General features: G+C 44.2%; 2 protein-coding genes across 4 annotated transcripts; both read right to left on the minus strand.

Moving 5' to 3' along the window:
• Positions 1-285: 285 nt before the first annotated feature.
• Positions 286-5,042, minus strand: LOC101781355 (AT-rich interactive domain-containing protein 1). Its single transcript, XM_004986478.2, has 2 exons — positions 4,213-5,042; positions 286-1,210 (listed from the first exon to the last, which is right to left on the minus strand). Exons 1-2 carry the CDS (start codon positions 5,032-5,034, stop codon positions 518-520), a joined length of 1,515 nt encoding a protein of 504 aa, XP_004986535.1. The 5' UTR covers positions 5,035-5,042; the 3' UTR covers positions 286-517.
• Positions 5,043-9,519: 4,477 nt separating this feature from the next.
• On the minus strand, positions 9,520-20,701 carry LOC101773642. Of its 3 annotated transcripts, none has more exons than XM_004982931.3 (14): positions 20,372-20,693; positions 19,867-19,925; positions 19,140-19,248; positions 18,331-18,446; positions 17,619-17,687; positions 16,808-17,494; positions 15,572-16,089; positions 15,365-15,429; positions 14,107-14,186; positions 13,413-13,517; positions 12,891-13,030; positions 12,688-12,816; positions 12,304-12,456; positions 9,520-10,085 (listed from the first exon to the last, which is right to left on the minus strand). In XM_004982931.3, the coding sequence occupies exons 1-14, from the start codon at positions 20,541-20,543 to the stop codon at positions 9,938-9,940; spliced, it is 2,550 nt and encodes an 849-aa protein (XP_004982988.1). In that variant the 5' UTR covers positions 20,544-20,693; the 3' UTR covers positions 9,520-9,937. The 3 variants fall into 3 exon arrangements, 2 of the variants coding, with proteins under 2 accessions (XP_004982988.1, XP_012698557.1); XM_012843103.2 differs by having other exon boundaries at positions 19,140-19,277; positions 20,372-20,692; XR_002675891.1 differs by lacking the exon at positions 9,520-10,085 and having other exon boundaries at positions 13,413-13,507; positions 20,372-20,701.
• Between the last annotated feature and the right edge of the window lie 3,287 nt (positions 20,702-23,988).

The raw sequence follows: 23,988 nt of genomic DNA on the forward strand, positions 1-23,988 counted from the left end.
CTCATCTTGAAGTGGACGTAGTAGCTCAGCAGCCCCTTACCTTCACTGGCATCGCCCATCGCTGCGGCCGATTCTCAGCGAGGAAAACTAATGGACTTGAACGCCAGCATTCCCAGCTAGGAAAGACAAAGGGGAGGGGATCAGCCTGCCGGCCACGGTCATCCCGTCCTATGTACTAAGCAAAAAGAAAAATCGGAACAAAGAATTATACAGCAGATCCATACTGCAGGGGCAAGGGTGATTTGAATCCAGTACAACAAACTGGACATATGCAGCAAAAGGGTATATGTCAACAACATAGCATTAAAATCAGACGAACAAAGGGGGTATAAACTACTAGATTCACAAAAAGTTAATCAAGTCTCAAGGAGATGCCGAAACTTTAGCCTACCGTCTCCAATCACCAATTTGGTGAGTATAATCATAACAACCTTGATTTGAGTTCCATAGGAAGCAACATGTGACCTGGATTTACTGATACATGATAGGCAGTGACCATCTATCAGGATCAGACAGCCTAAGAGCTTCTCCGGGTTCTGGAAGCAGCAGAGCTTGACCTACTACTCTGACCACCGCCTTGATTGTGTAGGAAGCCAGGCTCTATGGAAGCTTCATCACTATCTGGACACTTTGGAGTGAGGCGATTCTGGTAGGCTCTTCGCCGGACTTGGAAAACGTTGTGGTAATAGCTCACAAGGCCTTTTCTGCCTTTGGAACGGAAGACAGCACGCAGTTTGTCCCAGAAGTTGTACTTGGATCTGGATGAAGGCAGGTTCTTCTGGATAGTGGTGTTGAACTTCCTCTGTTCATCCTTTGTCCATGTTAGTGCCAAATCTTCACCCATGTGATGAAACCCCATTTCATAAAAAGCTGATCCCAGCTCACACTTCAGTTCGATCTTTTTCTCTGCCACATGAAACCTGACACAAGCAATAGAACCTGGGAATTGACAGTTGCAGTCATCTTGCCTACCCTTGCCAATGGAACCAACATCAGGGTCTTCACTAGATTTTGGAAGCAGAATAGGTTCTCCAAGAAACTTCCATGTGTGTGGATCATCATAAGGCGATAAAGGCTTCCCTGTCCATTCTGGAATGTCTGCTCGGCCACGGGGACGAATTGGTGCAGCAGGAATCCTGTCAATTTTCTGAAGCGTAGGTATCACATCCCATCCATTCTCCTGCGCTCCCTCCACATTTGAAAGGTCATTCTGCATGAACAAAGAGTACTATATTAGTGCTATATTCCACAGTTGATCTTTAATTATCACAAACTGTAAATTCTATACACTGGTTACACCATTACATCGAAGAAAGGATATTTCAGTATACATGAGGATATTGTAGAACACATGACAAGTAATTTTAAGTTTTCTAATAACTGTATGTAGTTTGTAAAGCATAAACTACGAAAAGTTCAAGTGGCCAAACAAACAGAGAAAAGCATAAGTCTTCAACTATTTACATGCCAACTGAATTGCACATGGTACACATCTAGTGTTCAATGAAAATCAGTCAGAAGCATAGATTAAGTGGCATAGTACAGAAAAAACAACCAGATCATTAACCATTGCCATCGTCTACAGAAGTAATAACACCAGGAAAGGTTGAACAAACATAAATACACAATCCACCAACAATAGGTTTAGAAAATAGGAGACAGTAAACTGGACTTGGCCAAGTTCATCCCCATGGACCACATTTCATTTCGGTTACAATCGGAATGTGCAGTGTCCAATTACCAACTTCCTATCACTATAAATTCTTCGAATTCCACATGCAATGTAGTGATGATGTTCCCTGGATGGAACTACTGCCAGATATCAAATTCGTTCATTTTGTTTAGTGCATACGTAGATAACTTGAATACTTAAGGTCTTTCACTTGTTACCTCAAATGCACATATAAATTGCAAAATACACCAAAGGCATAAATGTTTAAAATAGTATATTACCAAGTACCAACACACAGTGATGAAGCATTTTTTTTACCGACCTCCAACGGTATAGCTGGAGGAACACGCTCAAAATGTTAGCAAACAATACAAAGTTATATATCAATTCTGAAGTACAAAATTATTATTTTTTCCTAAGGTAGAATTGGGAATTTAAAATGGGTCACAAACAAAACAAATAAATAGAATGTAGCATCGCAACACAATGTAGGCTATGGTGGCCATAACAAGCATCTGCAGTGAGACAGTTGCAATTCCTTTCTTGTTTGAGGTCAAAATGCTATCACTAAACCAGATTTTGACTAGTAAACAATAGCACTTTAATTTAAATCAAAAAAAATTTCTGCAATTCAAATAGTTCATCTCTTGAAACACATAAAACACCTGACAAATAACCTAAAAACTGATGACAAGGTTTGACAGTGGAGAAATCAATTGGGACACGATGGCACATTTCTAGTACCTTTTTAGCTCTAAGGACTACATCATCTTTTGAAATGTTAACAAAGTTACCATAGTTGCAATCTTGGGGAATTAATATGGATAAACAAGTGAGTATCCCTTGAAAACCAGATAGGAAATTGGAGTATAATTTATTATTTCAATAAAGGCAACACAGGGACTTAGGAGACTTTGTAGCTATGCACATGACTTCTAGAGCGACACACGGAGCAAATATCCTAAACAAATAACATCGCTGCATGTTTGGCTTTTGCTCTTTTGTTACTGTATTGGATTCAGTAGTTTTAAGAATGTTATCAATGAATTGTAAAAGCCATGTAGTAAAATTAATAACCCCATAGCACAAACATGGATGCTCTTGCAAGCATGCAAAGACAATCATAGGAAAACAACTAGGATCATGTCTTGTGTTCTGTTTTTGTAGTGGACGGTTAGCTGTTCTATGGCCTTTGCATTCAAGAGTTGAAATGAGACATGAAATTTAACGTGTTTTACATGTCGAGAGGCACAATAAGCCTAGTTGTGGGACTCGAATATCGTACTATTTATTGCCTTCTATCCAGTAATGCCTTGTGTAGGAGATGAGTGAGTGGGGCAATAATGCCGTCACAATGTTATATGATCTTTCAGTAATATATCCTCCCCTTCAAGATATGAAAATACAGATTTACAGGGGACACTGACAGACAAGGATGCTAGAGAGCGAGGGTAGCAACATGGTGGCCATGACATATTTGGTGCGGCTGGATGATGCACCAAGGGGCTGTTTGGCTGCAGCCTGCCAGGTAGCTGTGCAATTTTGGACTCCAGACTGACGAAATCATGCACTCGGGGCGCTGTATGTGCCAGGAAGCTTCTTTAGGACTGGAAGCAAACAAGCCCTGAATGCCATGGATGGCACTATGGCAAGATTGACTACTGACATGGAAACCTCAACAATTGATATGCACTACCTAGTCAATACCTCCACAAAAACTAACACCTGAGTCCTTGAGGAGTAATGCAATCCAAATTGGACAAGATCTCTGCTGGTCATTTTCCAAGATTCGGTACCCTCACTACAAGTCATGTTGGAAGTATCTATTGGCTTAGTTGTTATAAGCTAAAGCTAAACTAGTCTTAGAGCACAGTCATGGGAGGTTATGTTTCAGGGACGAGTAATGCATAAAGCTATCTAATATAGCATTCTTGAAGCCATTTCCATTAACAACTAAGTCACGATAAGATAGAGCCATGCTGCGGAGAAGGGAGGTGTGGTTGTGTGATAGGTGATGCCCACGGAAGGTTCGGTGACGGGCAGGAAAAAAGAAGAGGAAAGAGGGACTTCTCATAATCTGGGTCTATTGAAGGTGCCAAGGCTCTTTCATAGGCAGTGCCTTAACAATTAAATCTAAGGATTTGATATGATAGCAGTCTAACCTTACCCAATTTTCGCATAACATATCTAATCTTACCCAAATTTGTAAATAAATCGATGTTCCTAGAGATAAGAGTGTTGGCTCTGCAGTGCACCACCTATTGTCACGGCTGCCTGCAGTGTGCCACGCTTCCTAGCGCAGAAGCTTTACCATCGCTGCTGTACTACAACACACTCACAAGTGACAGCGCAAGTAAACAATTCTATATGGCCTCGTTTCCGGTGAGACATAATGAATGGAAGATCCAATGTGCAAATGCTATAATTGAACAGACTGAAAGGAACTCCTCTAGAATCTAGATGCAATTTTATGAACACAAGCAACAGAGTCTAACAGTAACATTGCATCCAAAGACCAAAACAGTGACGCAGTGGATTACCTGAGGTGAGCCACTGCGGCAATCAATGTTTGAAAACATCTGGCGCCGAAGCAGAAGCGCCGTGGAGATGTGGCTACTGGAGTTCCTCTTCCTCCCCATGACCCCCGGTTTATGAGGGCTCTTCGCCGCTAGGCGCACCCAGTTGAGCATCTCCACCAGCGGCTCCCTCTTCCGCTTCAGGTGAGCAGATCCAGCGCTCGTGGGGCCCTTGGTCGGTGACAGGAACCTGTCCTTCCTGGAGCGCAAGCGCCCGTCGCCATTGCCACTGCTCTCGACCACCTCGTGGTCGTCTCGGCGCGTACCGATGCTATGCTCGAGGAGCGCGAGGTACTTATCGTACAGCAGCTTGACGGCCGCGCCGGAAGCAGGGTCCAGGCCGACCGCCTCCGCGACGGCCGCCCAGGACGCGACGGCGGCGAACCCGCCGTGAGCGCGCACGGCGAGGAACAGGCGGAGAAGCTCCACCTCGCGCCCGTCCGCGAGCGCCGGCAGTGGAATGAGAAGGGACGGGGTTGCCCCGGCGGGCCCCGCCTCGGCGAGGAAGGCCGCGAGCACGCCGATGAACAGGGCAGGCGCGTGCGCGTCCGTGAGCTCGGCCTCTGGGTTCTCCAGCCTTGCGAGAAATCCGCGAGCGCGGAGCTCGCCCACGACGCCGAGCACGGCGAGCACCGCGGGGGACGGGACGCGGACGGGCGGCGCGGCCGCCTCCGTCGAGGCGGGAGCGCCCACGGCCGGCGCGTGGCCGGGGGTTGGTCCTGAAGCGTTTGATTTGAACTCGAGCGCGGAGGAATTTGAGGGTGGTTGGGCAAGAGGGCCGGCCATTTTTGCTTAAGCCCCTTCGACTTGGGCGAAAACTTCTCTCCTTCTCCCACCTCTTGATGTCGACGCCGGAAGAGAGATTTTTAGGAGGAAGGAGAAATGATTTGGTTACTTGAATCTTTTTTATTGATATAATCTGTATGTACAAAACCCTAGATCTAGTTTAGGATACAGAGAAGGAAGATAGGTGGTGGGGCATGTGGGACCACACTCATTCTCGATGCTTATAAGATACTTTTTGAACGATGTGATATTGATAGATGAATTGTAAAAGTTCAAATAGTGTGAACGGTCATATTTTAGTAATCATTTATCTTTACGTAATCTTTATATTTACTTAATATTGTCATTATTCCAACCATCAAGCACACATTTTATATAGAAGTACCTAATATTTATCGTAATAAACCTGCAACCTAGCGATCCATCGCTCTTTCTTCCTCGCCCGTGCTGCCGCCCTTCCTCCTTCACCGCGCCACCACAAGCATCTGCAGCCCTCTCTCTACCTGTACACATCTCTCCCCGTTCACCACCACTACATGCGCCTGCTTCTCTCTCCTCGTCCGCAAGCTAGTGTCCCCGCGCCACAACTAAGAACTCCGGCAGCGGGTGTCCCTGCGCCCGAACTCAGAACTCCAGTTGCATCGACGCGCCGTCGCCGCTATCGGTGTCCTCGCCATCGTGGGGAAGCACACGCACCGTGCACGCGTCAACGACTGCGGACACGCACAACAACAGTCGTGCCTACACGATGACGCCCACTGGCTGCGCCACCAGCTCAATCACCCACCTGTAGCCCTGGGCATTCGGTATTACCGAACCGAGCCGATTCCTCAGTTCTTCGGTACTTCGGTTCCCAGATACATCGGTACTGATCGGTTCTTCCAAAGAATCGGTACCGACCGAATTTGGTTTCGGTTAGTTCGGTTCGGTTTCGGTTCCGACCGAACTACTGACCAAAAGTCTCAGAGAGCAGGCGCGTAGCGCAGGGGCAGCAGCCGCGCACGCTGGGGCGTGCGCGTGGCGGCGGCACGGGTGGGGATGCGGCGCGGGCAGGTCGGTCGGAACTCCGGGAGGGCGCGCCAGGTGGGGATGCCGGATGCGGCGAGAGGATGCAGGGGAGGGAGCCGGGGGGCGCCAAGACTCCGGGAGGCGGGAGGGTGCGCTGGCTGGGGTCCTAGGGATGCAATGGCCGGCGGGACTACGGGAGGACGCAGGGGGGCACCGGCCGCTAGGACTCCGGGAGGGCGCGCTGGCTGAGGACGCATCGGCCACCGGGGATGCGCCGCAGGTGGGGAGGCGGCGCGGGTGAGGAGCCGGGAGGTGGCGCAGGTGAGGAACCAGGATGACTAGCGGCGCGGGTGGAACTGGAGACTCGGCGCTTGGCGTTACGCTTGGGGTCTCAAGCAGAAGCAGAAGTGGGCCTTATTGGGTCTCGGTTCCTCGGTTAGTTCGGTTAACCGAGGGGAGGAATCGATTTATCCGAACTTGGTTCGGTTCCTAGGAAATGAGAACCGAACAGGGAACCGAGATTTTGGTTCTCGGTAAATTTGGTTCGGTTCTCGGTAAAATTTTCCCAGGGCTACCCTCCTGCCACAGGCCGCAGACCCCACGAACTAACATTGGTGGCGCGTTGAGCTCCAGCTCGATGGCCTCGTGCGCAGCGGCGGACTCCACGACCAGCTCTCGGTTCCAGCCCACGGGGCATGTGTGCAGGAGTGCCGACCTCAGTTGGCCCAATGGTGGCCCCTTCAGTGGACGCTGCACCACGGACCTAATATGGAGTGAGAACGTACCCAGCCATGCCGCTGCTCAGTGAACACCTATGCATGGAGAGGAGAAACACGTTTGGTGCCACGCCACTACCACCAACCGTGTGCCTAGCTCAAAGCCCGTCGAGGATGTAGAGCATTGGAATGACGAAGCCTACTGTGGTGTGCACCGCGAGGTGGAGCCGCTTGTCGAGGCCGGGAAGACGAGCGCAAGTCTAAACACTGCGAGAAAGCATCCTGGCGAGGGCAAGGAGGTATGGGAGAAGGATCACCACAAAGGTGATCTCCAAGAGCAGGACTGTGTTGGTAGAGAAAAATGCCAATACGACGACCGCTGCCTGATAGAGAAGATGTAGAAGATGCCAATCCTGATGCCTCTCCCGCTGTTAGGCTGATGCCCTGGCGTGCGAGCAAGCGAGTGAGGTGGCCAGGGAGTGCAATGCACGTTACAACATCGACTTGGCTGGATGCATACTAGAAGCGGTAGTGAGCGATGGAGGTGTTTGGGTCTTGCGAGAGTGGCAAAGTTAAGATGAGGCAGCCTAACGCGAGAGCAGAGGACGTGGCGAGCCGTGGTGTCCTAGCAAGCGCCATGTTTGTCGTTTGAGATGAGATTTGTGCTGGATTATGTTACTGGCCTGAGAGAACAGCGCAACAGATACCCGGTGAGCTGTAGCGGCAGACGTGGACGCGTGCGAGTCTTTTGGGTTTGGTTCGTTACACTTGTTGAGTTGCGACCTGCTTAGGCTCAAGCACTCAGCTCCCCATTGCCGGACTTGACATGAATAATAGATCGGAGCGTGTTGGAGAGCAAGTGCAAGCCATGAACTCTGAAGCTTACAAGAAGGTGCATACTCAATTTTACAAAGGATGGGTAGGACCCGTAGTTCTGCTAGTAGATTTAAAAATAGCTATAGCTATTACTGTGTTTTTCCTTATTTGTGTATCGTTGCTTTAGGGGTACGGTGGGGCCATGTATTACCTCGATCTTCACAAAGTGGATTATGTGCGCTGGATGTACGAGTTGTATGCATAATTAATTCCTTACATGTATAGCAACGGTATAAATTGGCATAATCATATGAAGATAGTGCTTGTATAGTCATTATTGTGGCGTTCACACTATATGATATACTTGTTCATCTTAGTTTTTGTTTGATGTTAAGTGTGCCTTGTAGTAAAAGAATCAGAACATTTTGTGCATCTACGTTCAACTTTCAATTTGTATTTTTAAAATCATTCTACTCGAAACTACACTAACAACTAACAAACAAAATACAATCTACTTGAATTTAACAAAAAACTAACAAAGAAAATATCCCACCAAGTAGCATCTTATACTATAAATTATAAATTATAAAGTAGCATCTTATACTATACATTATAAGAGCAGGTACATTGCTACATGTAGGTGGGCTTATAGGTTGTTTCAGACAATTTACAAGTGGGTTGTCTATTAAACCGTCTTAAAGTTACGTGTTAATACATGAGACCGCCTATTAGACGATACCAACGTAATTGCCTTGATAGGATCTCCGGTTGTACTTCCCTTAACCACGACTGGTATTGAAAAAATATTAGTCATCAACAAACTCATTTTTCTTTAATAATTTTTGATTTATCCAATACTTGAGTTTGTACCCTTTTGAAAAAGATCATTTCATGCTCGCGTTCTCTTTTCCCCGTCAGACCAGTCCACGCCCGAACTTGTCAAATTATGAAATACTTTGAGTTTGCTCCATACATAAAAACTGTGATCGTGAAGAGATGTGCTTCCATAGGAGACAAACTATCCAGGGCAAAATTAAAAGCTGCAGACCGCTGATGCCCGCTGCCGGAGGAGAGAGACAGCAAGTCGCTCCGCGCGCCGGTTCGAGACTTCGAGTGCTTGTCCCGGTCGTTCCAAACAGTGATCGGCTCACGCGCGTTTCCAAGCCTGGTAGTCTCGGCGGAACGGGGTCAATCATAGGGTCCGTCAAGGCTATCAGAGCCTGGCAACTGGCCAGTTCCATTGACAAGACCAATATACCGTAACGACATTAGTCATGTTTGGTACAACGGTGAAGGTAAGTTGCACAAATATGGAAAAACATTCCCGGAGAAATGGAGTATTACGTTTCAGTACGAATAGGCACGACCAGAAGAAGCTGAAAAACACGCTATTTGGCTGCTACTTTCTTCTTATTTTGGCCATAAGCTAAATTTAAACTGTTCCAAACAGGATCATTATGTTCCGGTTTAAATCCACCCCAGCTATAATAGTTAGCTGGCTGACTAGAGCTTTTTATTATCTTCATTAGTTGGGATAAGCTGGTTCAAACCATCTATTTAAATAGTATCAAGCCAGCTAGATGGGCATTAGCTGGTCCATTAACTGCACCGTTTAGATCCACTCCAGCTAAAATTAGCTAGCTAGCATGAGTAGCAGATAAGTGGGTCCAAACAGAACTATTTACTATAGAGGTCTTGGCCTCATGATGTGTAATAACTCTACACCTTATTTGTTTGAGTACTTGGAGGTTTCTTGTAATTATGCTTCGTCAAACTCACTATGAGTTCGAATACAAATTAGGTGGCTTTCGTCAGACATTGGAGCAGTAAGGGTTCTCGCCCTCTCTTTGCTCATAATGCAGTCCAAAGTGACATTATGGTTATGGTAAAGAATGGATCGAGGCATCGAGCGTTTATGAGACTCGTACTCCAACAAGCGCCAAACTCATAAAACACAAAGCAAATTCCCAAATAAAGAGACTTGTTCCGTTTTGGAATAACGTACGTTTACAACATTTACATGGTCACCACGTTCTCAACGAACGTCCCACAAAAAGATCATTTAGCTGCACCACGCTATTTACAATTCTCATGCGATACAGCTGACCGTGAAGTTCCCAAATCCCTCTTCTACGATCGCGTTCTTAAGTTATTATACGCCCCAGCCTGCAACAGAAGCCATGTACAACTACATAAACAGGCCTGCATACTGTTGAACGAATCTGCCATAACCCAACTCTGCCAAAACGAATCAAGCCAAAATCCAACTCAGCCAATTCTTGTATGGAACCATCGTACATTGACATCCAAATCGCTACCAGAAGGACGTGGACACCGTACTTGTGATCATCCTCGTTCCTTAACTAGTTCTCCCTTGGTTGAGTTTCTGACCTTGGCAATGAGTCTTGCCTCGTTAACTCATAGTTTGACTCTGGATTGCGGTTCCTTGCGTTCACACGCATGGAGCACAGGAAGAAAAATGAAGACGTGTAGATGGTTATGTGCCACATGCTGCAAAAGAGGGAAAAAATATGTTATTTAGGTGACAAATAATGATAAGGTAGAAAACATAGCAGAGGAACACACTGCGAAAAAACAAATATGGTGATTATGGTAGAGCCGCCAATGCCATCCTGGGACGGGGGCTGCTTGACCTCCTGGTTGACCTAACCATGCTAGCCTATCCGTTTACTGAGGATGAAATCTGGAACATCATAAGAGAAATTCCTGCAGATAAATCCTCCGGACCAGATGGATTTACAGGTCACTTCTACAAAACCACATGGCCAATCATCAAACATGATGTGATCAGGAGTTTTCATCGCGCTGGCTCAGCTGGACAGTACAAGTTTTCATCACCTGAACAACTACCTAGAACTGATACCCAAGAAGTAAGACCTGACAACGTTGAATGACAAGACAAATTAGCTTAATCCACAGCTTCAGTGACCTCTTCTCCAAAGCATTGGCGAACCGTTTAGCCGTGCCCCTAAAACTAATGCAGATGCAGTTTTGTTGCAAGCCACGAACACAGTTGGGGGGGGGGGGGGGGGGGGGGGGGAAAGCCCAGGGTTTTTTTTATTTGGCTTGCTGTTGGACTCCTAACTGGCTACTCGTCACGGCCTGTGCACAGGAGCCAGAAACCATCAACCACCTTATGCTCAGTTGTGTACATGATCGAGAGAAGTAGTTTAGGGTTCTCTACGCCACATTTGACTACAGCATTTGTGCCCGACAGAGTGACAGCCGCTTGCTGATTGGTGCCTTCAGGAAACGAAACCAATTGAAAAAAAAAATGTAACAGAAGAATCTTTTACATGCCAGCTCAGCTGCCTCAACTTAACCTGCTTTCTTCTTAAGGAAGAAGTCTACATAATCCCCCAACCTATTGCAACTAGACTACTTCACCCCCCAAACTATAAAACTGGATATTTACCTACCTCAACTTTGCAAAACCATTCACTTAGCCCCCTTCCCTGGTTTTGCATGAGGGTTTTAGCCTCGTGGTGTGTTGAGGTGGTCAGAGACGCTGACATGGACCATCTGTCACGTGGGGGCCACTTGTAAGTGGCCATGTCCGGACGTAGCCGCTCTTTTCCTTCCCCAACTCCACCACCAGTTGCTGGAAGTCGACAAGACATGCCACATCCGCCCCCGCTGTCCAACTGCGGAACCTGGCCACCGCTGCCGCCCTGTGGACGCCTGCCCCCTGCAGCTGTCGCATCCCCGAGTGCTGGCGCCTCAGCGGAGGTCAAACGGGCTGTCACGAGTGGCCTCCGCGTAAAGCTGCAGGGCCTCGTCCGTGCACTAATCGCGCGCTGTGAGGAGCGCAAGGAAGCGGGGGTCGACAGCCACGGCAGGGTCATGACGTGTGGGGACTCAGCCAGAGGAGGCAGATGTGTACTGTGCAGTCCGGTTGAGTACATTCTCCTCGAGCCCATGTGGAAACACTGGAATCCAACACCCTGCCGCCCAGATCGAGCTTCTCCATGCTGGAATCGAGATCTCATCAGTCATCACCCAAATCGAGTTTCCTAGTGCTGCAATTAAGTTCCCCATCACCCAATTCGAGGTACTTAGTGCTGCAATTGAGATCCCCATCAGCTTTCCGATGACAAGCTGGAGCTTTCCGCTGCCGAATGTGGAGCTTTCCAATGCACAAACTGAGCTTTGGCCTGCACACATGGTCTCCGACCTGAATCTCGTGGAGGAGAACAAGACCATGGTCTTCGAGTAGACGGGGCTACCGTTGAGTGTTGGCACAGAGCTCGGAGAGTCTACTCATCTCAGAGCATAGGGACGGCTCCAAGACGTCGGTGTAGAGGTCAGAGCTTCGTGATTAGACAGCAGGGGCAGACATGGCATGTCTCAGCGGCTGGCAGCTCAAGTTTGGGGAAGAAAAGGAGCGAACTGGAGTTAGACCTGTCCACTTACAAGTGGGCCCCACGTGACAGCCAGTCCACATCAGCACGCCATGTGGCTAAAACCACTATGCAAAATCTGGGAAGAGGGCTAAGTGAACAGGTTTGCAAAGTTGAGGGAGTCAAATACCTGGTTTTATAGTTTTGGGGGTGAAGTAGTCTAGTAGCAATAGGTTAGGGGGTTATGTAAGACTTCTTCCTTCTTCTTAATGAAAAATGTGCTCAGCAAATCCTCTAAAACAAGCAAAAACCACCCAAGCTTTCCAACTTGAAGTTATGTTTATTGAGGGAAGGTGATGATTCCATACCTGTGCCAAATCCAGTAGTTGCTATTCGATTCCAGCTTCCAGCTCGTAGCCGCAAATGATAATGTGATGAAACCCAAAAGTAGAAATATCCAACGGAAGCGTTTGTTCAACACCTCCAGAGTATTCCGTAATAAAGTGCCGAAGTTTGGCCAACTACACACAAGATGACAACTGAGTCAGATCACCAAAAGAAGTGCTGGATACAGTGAGTTGTTAGTACATGATCACCATCAGCCTGTTCGGCTGAGATTGCTGGACCAAGGTATAAGTTCCAAAAACAAAAATACAGCATGTGAGGAAGCTTCCTTTAAAGTTTAAACTAAATTCCGGTACATAGAGCACGTGATATTTCGTAACACCATGTGTTTGATACAAGCACAATACCTTTGAGGCACATTAAGATTAATTTGCCAGGGCCAGCATATAAATCTTCTTGCTGTAGAGAATTCCAATAGCCATCCCATAAGCAGGCCAAGAGAACCAATCGCAATGACGATTCCAATATTTGCAGATCTGAGATGATAACTCAATCAGACACCCTATATTCACTTAGTATTTTAGAAAAATGTAACCAGTGATTTGCATACCTTGTTGCACCAGTTGCAGCTAAAAGAGCTGTGAGTATAAATACGGCTGTATGCATTGCTCTCTTTGAAGCTTCGTCAATTGTAGCCATACATATGAATGTACCCACAACAGCCATGAAGGAAAGCCAGAAGTCCAAAAACTGGATTCAGATACAATATAATGGACAGGAGTGTATCAGAAGAATTATGTATAATTAAAAGGTCAAGTAAACAGGACTTTAATACAATCAACATAACATGTAAAACAAATGTATTTGGTCTACTTTGTTTGGATAAACATGACCACTAGTGATGAGTAAAAACAAAAACTCGACCAGAGGGAAAGGCTCCCTCTGATTTTTTCTTAAAAAAAGGTGGTACCAAGATTCGAATACGGGCCAGCAACACGGTTTTGATCGACCCCCGGAGTTCAACGCTTCAACCGTTACACCGCGAGAATCTTTGGTGCCACTAGTGATGAATACCGACCATGCCCAACAATCTTTACACTAGCATTGAATACGTGTGTGCCAAGTAGTTTACCTGTAATACACGAAAAGATAGAATGCACCAGGTGCCCACATCACATGAATGGTATAATGCACTGGAAATTCCACTAGATGTGTAAAGAATCCATTCTGCAAATGCCTTGGTGGCAAGAAAAAAAAAGGTTAGCATCTGATCAAACAAACCTCTTACATTCTATAAAAATTATTTCTTTTTGTGGAGTACATATTCTGTCATTGCCCATAGCAGACATTTCAAGAACGAAATGAAAGCCATCTGATGAGTGCAAGGCAGCCTTTCTTCACATCTGACACTGACAGATCCTAAGAATTTCACTACCAACTAGAAACAATACTTACTTAATTACTTTATGTAAGCAATTTAATAGCCCAAGGCTAAAACAGATTTAGCAATGTACAATGGTGATTCCAATAGAAATGGCGGTTTGAAACTAAGTATATTTATCTACTCAAACATGTATAAGTGAATGAAGTACAAAAGTAGTTAGCCTTCCTAGCATGCCTTCCACATAGCACCAGCGGGAGGGACCACATCCACTCAACGGCCTGTGCCCACATGAAAACCATGCCAGGAAAGGAAAAACATGTGTTTGGGCTACAGTGGGCCAACTTAAACAATCATGCAGTGTAGATTGACTAAGAAAAAATGCTGGTGGTAACTAAACGTCAAACAGGTCATTTCAGGCCACCATGACAGGTGAAAAGCATACCTTTTGCCGGAGGGCCCAGAAGGCAGGTAAAATAGCTGCAGCATTTGAGGCAATTAGAAAGACAGACTGCCAAATGTGCCCTACATAGATGTGACCATGTTAGAGTATAATTGTGCTACATGGATGCAAGAGCATGCATTGCAACTGGTTGAGAAATAATGCTTCTATTGCTAAAAGAAGGAACTACATTCTCCTTGAAAATATCTGCTACCTAAATAAACAACATTGGACACGAGATTCCAGTTACATTTGGCAAAACTTTGGTAAATATTGGTTTATTTCTTTCATTTTCCATCCTCTAAGAAAGAGTATATGGCACAGTTTGCCTCATCATGATTTGCAGTGCTGCATCGCAGAATCACTTTAATTATTTAAAAAAATTTACTCGCCAACAAATAACAGTGCAGTCTGAAAAATCAATTATGCATTTAGTTCTCAATAGTTCATCATCAGCTATGAAAATTTTAGTGGATCTTGTTTGGAACGACAAAAGTTCCAAGTGAGGTATGAACTTAAATTTGTACCTTACATAAAGGCATTCATTAGCATTACACTGAGATTCTTTCATAAGCAAACAACGGGGTTAAGCATCGTTGAAAGGAGACCGAGCTTTGAAGTAGAAAGACACTGGGCATTGACAGTCGGAATAATAAATCTTTAAAAGTTGGGCCAATGGTTGAGACATGGAAGTGACCTCTGGGGTTTGGAAATTTTCTTAATTTATCTTTTATTTATGAGAAAGGATGGCAATGCCCACCTCTAGTTAACCAGCCCAAGGGGTGTAGCTGCTGCTCATTGTGTGCCATCACATGGGCCACTAGTTTACTGGTAGTCAGAATTGTGAAGGTACGATCTGCTTCTGTATGCTAGTCTAACTAAATAAAAAATTCACAGGAGACCATTAGAAATGTAACGTAGCAAATCCTAAATATTTTACCTATCACAAATTTTATATTAATAGTTTAACGAATTTGTAACACCCAAAAACTATTTCAGAGGTATTGATATACATTTGTTAGCAGGCTATATGTCCTGCGTATGTATGGGCCTGTGCTCGTGTGGCTTAAGGCCCAGCTGGCCCCCTGGTTAGTTTGATTAGAGACAGAGAAGAGATTTCAGCCGGCTCTGTTTCTATAAGCCCTAAGATCTCCTCACCCCTATATATCTCCCAATCAATCTAATCCAATATTATACGCAATCTTCATTGCTTTCAACATTGTCACATGGGATTTCTAAAACAAGATATGAAAGTTGTTACCATTAGGGGAGACTAGCTCATCGCTGCAATCAAACCCACCATGATCACGATCACAGGTGCAGAAGCTGGAAAAGTAAGAAAAATATTATCACACTACCAATAAGATGTACTTTATGTCTAATATTATATTGGAAATCAATTATTAAAGAATACATGGCACAAGAAATAGGAAAACATTCACATGATAGAAAAATCTTTAGAACTCACCTGTAGAACGTCAGCCCACTTTCATCAACTGAGGAATGACACACACCTTTCTGATTGCAGTTTCTATGGCAACCCTGAAGGGATACAGACATGTACGTCTGAGAATTTGCCCTACCACTTGGATACTTCACCCCAAAGCACCAAGTTCCCTCTTTAGCATAAAAAATTGATAGATCCATGTCTGAACTTGTGGAATTCTGTAACGAAAAAAATAGTGAACCATTACTGCTGCTTGTCCTACTCGCATAATAATCCCAAGTATCATTTGATGGTAAGCCACCATATTTTGAGTACAACTCGTAGTTCAATTCTTTATCCGACTTAAGCTGTACATGGATAAGTGCACCAGCTGAACCTTGAGGAACATCCAAAAAGAAATATGTCCATGCAAACTGCTCACTGGATGAGTTACTTAAAAATTGCTCCAAATAGAAGTGGCTATCTTCCAGTGATGCCCTTTCATCAGTAGGAACATAATATGACTCAAATGGGACTGAAGGACTTCTCCTTGGAACCCTCTGCATGTTGGAAGAAATACTTGATTAACAAAGATGTATTTTCAGGGAAAGAAAATGTATATTCACAAAGAGTGCACAAAAGCAATCTTAAATGAACGTTTGCCTAACATCCATGTTGTAGTGTATATAATCCTCAACCCCACTGTCCACCCCTAGCCCTCAAATCTCTCTTCATAGTTGGTTGATTTATTCGCATTTTAGCACACTGAAAAGTTATCCTGTTTTGAAAAGAAAAACTTTCATTTACTACCTATGAAGGGAAAACACCACATCTCAAGTCCAGGTGTTTCAAACATAGCTGTTAAGAGACTGTGGGTATAATTTCCACCTTTCATCAACAACTTAAATTTTTAAACAAACTGCTCAGAGCATGAAACTTGAGACAGTAAGGAACCAAAGGTCTAAGTTCAAACATGAGCAGAATTTTAAGAAACTATAACTGAAGTCACACTTTCAGTGCACATCATAGGCTCGGGGAAGCCTAGATGTGGGCACTGGTGTTGCCGTGTTGCTTAGCTTCCTAAGATGTATCAAGCATTAAGATGACTTAGTGCATGAAACTTAACAGAAACGTAGTTAACTTGGCAGTTCATTGGATCTTTTATGGGAAGATAAATATAAGGGCAAACATAGTATCACTTGGATTATTGCAAACTGCTAGTCAGGTGCACAATGAATTTGTATCAGTTGATATTGTATAGCAGTAATACAGACTTACCTGGAGCCCGTATGCCTCCCAAGAGCAATCTGTTCCACTTTTTCCATTCAAGCATCCAGTCAATTGCCACTTCAATGAGAAACACATAGTATCTAGAACAGGGTTTGATGCTGTATTATTCGTCTGTGTTTTATTGACAGTCTCAATAGCAATATACCAACGCCCAATATTCGGCGACTTCACAACTAAAGGATCATGGCTGATATCACCTGAATAGTCATGCAGATCTCTTTGAGGAAAGGCATTATACCGCAGGTAACAAATCAAGGATGGCCCTAGAACTCCAAAGTTTGCAGCTGTAATTTGAAACTGCAATGCTAGGTTGACTACATCCAAGAAGTAGAACTTCATGTCGCCTTGCCTGACGCATAATGAGTCATTAGAAATGGAACAAGTGATTGAGTTCTCCATTCTAACCAGGGCTGTAACATTAGACCCAACTTCCTTTTCTACCAAATGGTTCTGCTGTGATAGGATATTAATACGCCTATGATGCTCTCTAGTATACCTACTGTTCCTCCTCTCAATGTTCAGATCTAGAAGGTTCCTTGAGTTATTATTTATTGAAGGTTGAGAACAACCAATCATTTCAACTGTTTGGTTGCAGTAGGGCCCCCAAAATGCTGAAGTGGGGCATCCTCTTACAGTAATGCGAGTGCTCACCAAGCGTGCTTTTCCTCGGCTAATCTGCAAAAGTATAGCCATCACAAATTCAAATTTTCTTCAACACATTTTTGTGCAAAAAAAGACAAAAAATAGATAAATTCGCAACTAATACCAGCTCTATAGAAATGTTCTGATCTAAACATACCATCTTCGATTGTGTGCGAGCAGGGCCAAGGCCATGAAAGTACCCAATGTACCATACCCCTGGAGATATCTACAGAAAACAATCAAAGGTTGGCATCTCAGAGGTTGCATTGCATACAGTGCAAGGAGGCAATCATAGTAACTTGCACGAAAACCATTTCCAGTAAAGTGAGGATGAAAGGACAAAGTTAATATGTTTTCAGATACTCGATGTAAAACAGGATTACAATTTCTTTCCACACAACAGAAGATCACAAATGATTCATTATTGGGACTAGAGAACCAGATTGTTTTACCATTGATGGTCTAGGAAGTTTTATATGTATATTTATGATTGGGTCCACAAGTAATCAGCCAAGAATCAGTTTCAGTTACCTAATCGATTACTAATATGTCTGGGAGGTGACTATTCTAGAGAATGTCAATACTAATCCCGAAGACTTGAGAAAAGCACAGCATCACTATTAAAGAAGCAGTGTGACTGGATTAAACACAGAAAGCACTGAAGTGTCATAAACCCCCCAGAATATTAGTAGTCCTCGAACTGGATTTCTAATAATTGGAAATATGAGCATTCAGATTTCAGCATCGCTATCAGAACTCAACATAGCAATGTGATGCTACAAACAAGATGAAAGGACCACATATTGCTCAATAGATCTCCACACAAGAAAGATATTGTTTTAGTAAATCACAGTATAAGGATAGTTTACCTGGTCGTTTGTTAGCACAACTGTTGTGTTTTTCTGAAATGGTATGCACTGCGCCAGATTTGACTGATTAATTATATTGCCGTTGCCAAAAGGCCCAGCTGGGAGAAAGTTTGATACTGCAATAAAGAACCTTCCTGTCAAAATTAGTTGAATGATTCAGAAATCTATTTAAGCAATTAAAAATAGGTTCTAAAAAAGGAACAAAAAACTGACAGAAGAATGCCCCTAAGATCAACTACTTTTCTCCACAAAATATACTATTCATCTGAACCAAACAACTGGAAAGGTAAAGTACTTTCACTTGATGAAAAGTTACCAGCTCACAGAAATAAATATGCTGCTAAACACCAGCAGGATATAGCACAGATGGTAGATGGCCATACAGTTCAAAGCCATCGACTGGATGAGAAACAGCATAGAGTGCTGATCATCAAAATATTATAATATTAAAATTAAAATATTAAGTGATGAGCTTTCAGGATGAACAAGTAGAAAGATCTAATAGTCTTGAATTAGCAATGTGACAGAGATGGTCTTTCTTATTTTCTCACTCATTGCTTGCAATAAATTTTTACTAGAACTGTGAAGATATATTACAACACCATTACACTAATAATGATGAGCTTAAGAATAATATTAACAGGGCATAAATCCTCCATTCAATTTAAAACAGAACAGTTGCAAACTACATATAGCGTGCCTTAAACCAATTTGCCATACAATAAAGCAGGTATAAGAAGAGGTTCAAAAGGAAAATGAAAACATCAAAGGCGACAACCATCATATTAGGAAATGTATATGGCACTCACATAAATTGTCCAGATAAGAATCAGATATATCAGGAATAGGAGGGTTGGAATTCATCAAACAGATAATAGCAAGCTTGCTTCTTGGAATGCCTTTCAAGTGCTCCCTCTGCTGCATTATGTAAAGAAACATTCCACAAACTGTACATAAGTCAATTATGCAATCTATGATACAACGTAGTCAGATCTAAACCAAAAGGAGGGTGCCACACCAAGAAGTTCTTCCATGAACAAGACAATATTTGTAGAACGGAAAAAATCCGCTCACACTGCTATGCATCAGAACACAACTTAAGCCAATGTTTCATATTCGTTTGATCCCCATTACATATACAAGGCACTGAGCTACTATGTTTTTCCACCTAAACTTTACTGTCCATAAACTGTGATAGGAAATTGCCAACATACAAGCTGTTTGCTCATCGCTAATTTGGTCACCTTACTTGTTCATTTGGTCTTTGTAGCATAATATGCTACTCCAAAAGAAAGGGAACACCAGAACTCCTCTCCTCCACATTAAGACACTTACATGTGAACTGATAAGCAGAAACCCATAATCTGGGTGCTGTTTTTAGTTTTAGCTACTCATCAGTGCTTGAGACTAACATCACCCAGCTACTAATAGTAGCAAGTACCAACTTATCCACTCAACAAATCTGATAGCAGCGAAAGTAAGCTCTTAGTACATCAGAATTTAATAATAGTCGGGATGCCGGAATCTTTCACTTACAATGTCTATGTCAGTAGCGAAATCCATGGTGACAGAGGAAAACGACGGCGGCAACTCAACTGCCAGTACAGGAAGTAAAGTATTAAGATGGATCCAAAAAAAGGGAGACAGGGAAAATAGAATTTCGACGGATGAGACAAACTGACAGGGTTCTGCTCTACTAGCAAGAAAGCCGTGTCAGAACGGAACACCAACCAAACCAATCTTCTCCGCAACAGCTGCTGAAAGGCAAATCAAAAAATCGGCAAAAACGAGTACGGCGTTGTCCGTGAAAATTCGCGACAGCAACACTACGGTCCTTCAATTCCGTCGCCACGAGCGCTCTGGCGAAAGGAAACGGAAACGCCCAAAACCACCCGTACTCTATAGAATAAAAACAACAACACCCCCCCTGCATACTGAAATACAAAATCGGAAGAAGAATACGAAATTCTCGCAGAGGCGATCGCAGCAGGGAAACACGGGAGCCCAAACCGAGAGAATCAGAGCACTCGAAGTGTCTCACCGCGCAGGTAGGTCCAGTCGTAGGGCTTGAGCCAGAGCCTGTCCTGCCCGTAGCTGGCCACCACCACCTCCTCCCCCTGCGCGGCGCACCCGCGGGGGCCCGGCGCCCACCCCGCTCCCATCACCAGCACCAGCACCGCCGCCGCCGCCGCCGCAGCCATGGGCGCGCGCATCAGCCCCACAACAACAACCCACCCGCGAAATCCGCGGGGCGAGCTCTGACTAAACCCACGCGCTCGCACAGACCAGCTCAACTGTTTCTTCAGGAGTTCAGGTGGGGGGGATCGTGGGGGGATGGGGAGAGGGAGGGGCTTTTCCGGCACGGCGCTAATCTAATCTGGGCAGCTTTTTCTTTACCGATCTTTTTTCTGCTTTTAATCGCGGGGGAAAAGAGTGGAAAAGACAGAAAACGACAGGGTTGAGCGGATACTGCTGCTCTCGTACGGAGTAGACCGGGGAGTAGAAGTCAAGGGGGGAGTATCTACGGTTGTTGGTTTTTGTTTATGTTCTCCAGATGAATGTTCTAGGATTTATATTCTTTTAATTTGAGATGTTAGATTACGATTTTTCATTAAAAAAGCAAGGATCTGCATCATGGTTCAACGTGGTCTCCTTTTTAAAATAGTACTAACATCTAACAAGGGGGCCTTGGATGGTGTGGTTAGAAAATTGATGTTGAATTGTTAATTGATTATTCATGACACGACTGATGAGTCAACGGCGTGGAAAGATTTCGTGTTCGCTTCAGCTTATTCAGCCGGCTTATCAGCCACCAAACAGTGTTTTCCTCTCACAACAAATCAGCCGTTTCAGCTTTTCAGCCGGCTTATAAGCTGAAGCGAACAGGTCCATTGACGGTGAACAAATTTTAAGGGCTGGTAAGGCTTCTGATGGATTTCTGTTCACTACAGATTAACAGATACTACGACAACTTTTTTCAAATTTTTTATCAATAATATTTACTTACTCATTTAATTAAGTAAAATAAAATAGTACCATTAGATCTAATATATACCAAGCTCTCCGGCGTATAATAACTTTTAATTTGAGCGTGGAATCATCCATCACTGTTGATACCACTATCGTGAGATTTTGATCCTTACGAGGACACTTGGCTTCTTTGATGGGTATATATTAAAAGAGAGGTTCCTCCCCTAAAGTTCTCCTGTCACATCGAATATTTAGATACTAATTAGAAGTATTAAATATAGACTATTTACAAAACCCACTACACAGATGGAGGCTAAACGGCGAGACGAATCTATTAAGCCTAATTAGTCCATGATTTGACAATGTGTTGCTACAGTAACTATTTGGTAATTATGGATTAATTAGGCTTAATAGATTCGTCTCGCCGTTTAGCCTCCATCTATGCAATTAGTTTTATAATTAACTCATATTTAGTCCTCCTAATTAGTCTCCAAATATTTGATGTGACACGGACTAAACTTTAGCTCGAGAAACCAAACGCCCCCTTAATATATAATTTTAAGATTTTCCTCTGGTTACAGAGGAACAAGATATACTACGTGAAAACCTCTGACAAGTGTCGGGCCAAGGCCGTTCGGCAGCGCTACAGCTGGCTGCCGCTTCTAGTTGCTGCTTCTGGCTTTAGCTTATCAGCAGCAGGAGAAGCTGCTGCCCACCACTACTAGTTGTTGCTTGGATTTTTCGGGTTGTTTTTCCTACTGATGCGCTGCTACATTTCAAATTTAAATTTGTAACGGTAAAAGGATCTACAACATTCAAATTTTGTTGCGCAAACTTAACCAACACAATTGAAGGTACGAACGTACACAATAACTAGTACAATTGCTTACATACACATTACAACACAAACATACACAGCATGCACCCATCATTTACATCAAAGAGATTCCTGCCGCAATCCAATCTCGTACACTGGCCATATCGGGAGTAGCATTTGCTGCCACCCATGCGGACACCCCATAGTCTGGAGTTCGCGCCATGTTCGAAGCTGCAGTACTTGCATCGGCAAGGTCCAGCAAATAATTGTGGAGTGCGAAGCAAGCAATAACGATCTTCGTTTGCCGCTCTCGAGAATATAATGGAACTTGCCGCAGAATATGCTACCTGGATTTGAGCACGCCAAATACTCATTCGACAACATTGCGAAGACTGGAATGGTGGAAGTTGAATTTCTCCTCCAAAGTGTCCGCCGCTCTTCTGCTGAATTCCTCCAAATGGTACCTGGTACTTCGATACGGCCCCAGATAGCCTTCTCGAACTGCGTACCCCGAGTCGACCAAATAATATCGTCCATAATAAAAAATATTCACCATTAGTGCACCAATTTTTGCAATTGCAGCGTCATGTGCGTAATTAGGCAAGTACCATACTTGGAGGTGGATGCGGGTAGTTCGGTGCCTCCATACACTCCCGCAACACCGACATGTCATGACAGGATCCTACCCTCACCGCTCCTATGTACGTGAATCGCATGTCCATATCCACTATAGCTAATACATTAAAACTTGTCCACCCTTTTCTGTTAATAAAATTCAAACGGAACTCACGCCCGACCTGTACGGGAACGTGTGTTCCGTCTAGAGCACCTATACACCCATCAAAGAACGATGCATATTGGTTCAGCCTATGATTCACCTTAGAGTACGCAGGATCCTTTGGAGCGATTACTGTCTAGGCAAATGAAAACATTACATTTGCCACATGCGCCATCTTCCTACTAACTGTGTCCAAACTCCGGTCAAATCTATCTCTAATTTGACGACAAGCCTGTTGTGTCGCACACGCCCACACGAACATACCTAAAGCCTCAACAGATTCTACCCCTTGTGACGTTTGCAATCCATGATTGGTAACCAAGATGTCATGCAACTGAAGGAACGCGTCGGGATACATACGAAAATTGTCGAAGCACCTCCAGCTTTCCCGCATATTGAGCTCAACCCATTGCCGTCCGGTCATGCGTGGCAACTCAACTGGCGGGTTCACCACAGGACGCTGCCTCCTGTTCACCTCCGCATATGCGGCTGCAGCTGCTGCTACACTCGCCAGGTCGTACACGATGGAGCTGCACTCACTGCCGGTGTCACTGTTTGGTTCCTCAGCACTACTCATACTTGAACGAACCTGTGCATGCACAAGCGCAGGGGCATTAGCAAACACACCCTATGTAGTTGCACCACATTTTACAGATGCATTTGTTTCAAACCTGTCAAGTGCCAGTGAAGTTGCCTCTCCACCTTACTTCAGGTGCACCAGAATAAAACTAATCCTCCTCCTAGTTCGTCTGCCGAGGGCCTCCAATGAGCTAACCAACTTCCTGTCAAAGGACATAGACAACAGACATCAAAATTCCAAATCACTAATAAGGCAAGTGTTCTGACACAAGTTAAAAAAAATTACTGATGAACTACTGATCATGGATGATATTAAACTTGAAAGAAATTTAACTTGCACTACAACGCAATGTTCAAGGAACAGGACATGTTACATAAGCAAACATTATTGTTTCAACCCATAAGCAAACATTATTGTTTCAACCCATTAGTACACATCACTAGAATAAAATAAAGTTATGCCACAATCACTCTACTTGTTCAACATGTCCCAGTTGAATTGTATCCAATTCAG

The sequence above is a fragment of the Setaria italica genome, chromosome IX, assembly GCF_000263155.2.
Source record: "Setaria italica strain Yugu1 chromosome IX, Setaria_italica_v2.0, whole genome shotgun sequence".
NCBI lineage: Eukaryota > Viridiplantae > Streptophyta > Magnoliopsida > Poales > Poaceae > Setaria > Setaria italica.

Coding starts and splice junctions, on each gene's coding strand:
- LOC101781355 (XM_004986478.2), bottom strand. CDS start 5,034: ATGGCCGGCCCTCTTGCCCAACCACCCTCAAATTCCTCCGCGCTCGAG. Junction 1,211..4,212: donor GCCGCAGTGGCTCACCTCAG/GTAATCCACTGC, acceptor TTGTTCATGCAG/AATGACCTTTCAAATGTGGA.
- LOC101773642 (XM_004982931.3), bottom strand. CDS start 20,543: ATGCGCGCGCCCATGGCTGCGGCGGCGGCGGCGGCGGTGCTGGTGCTG. Junction 18,447..19,139: donor TTCTTATCTGGACAATTTAT/GTGAGTGCCATA, acceptor TCTTTATTGCAG/TATCAAACTTTCTCCCAGCT. Junction 12,457..12,687: donor AATCTTAATGTGCCTCAAAG/GTATTGTGCTTG, acceptor TCTTGTGTGTAG/TTGGCCAAACTTCGGCACTT.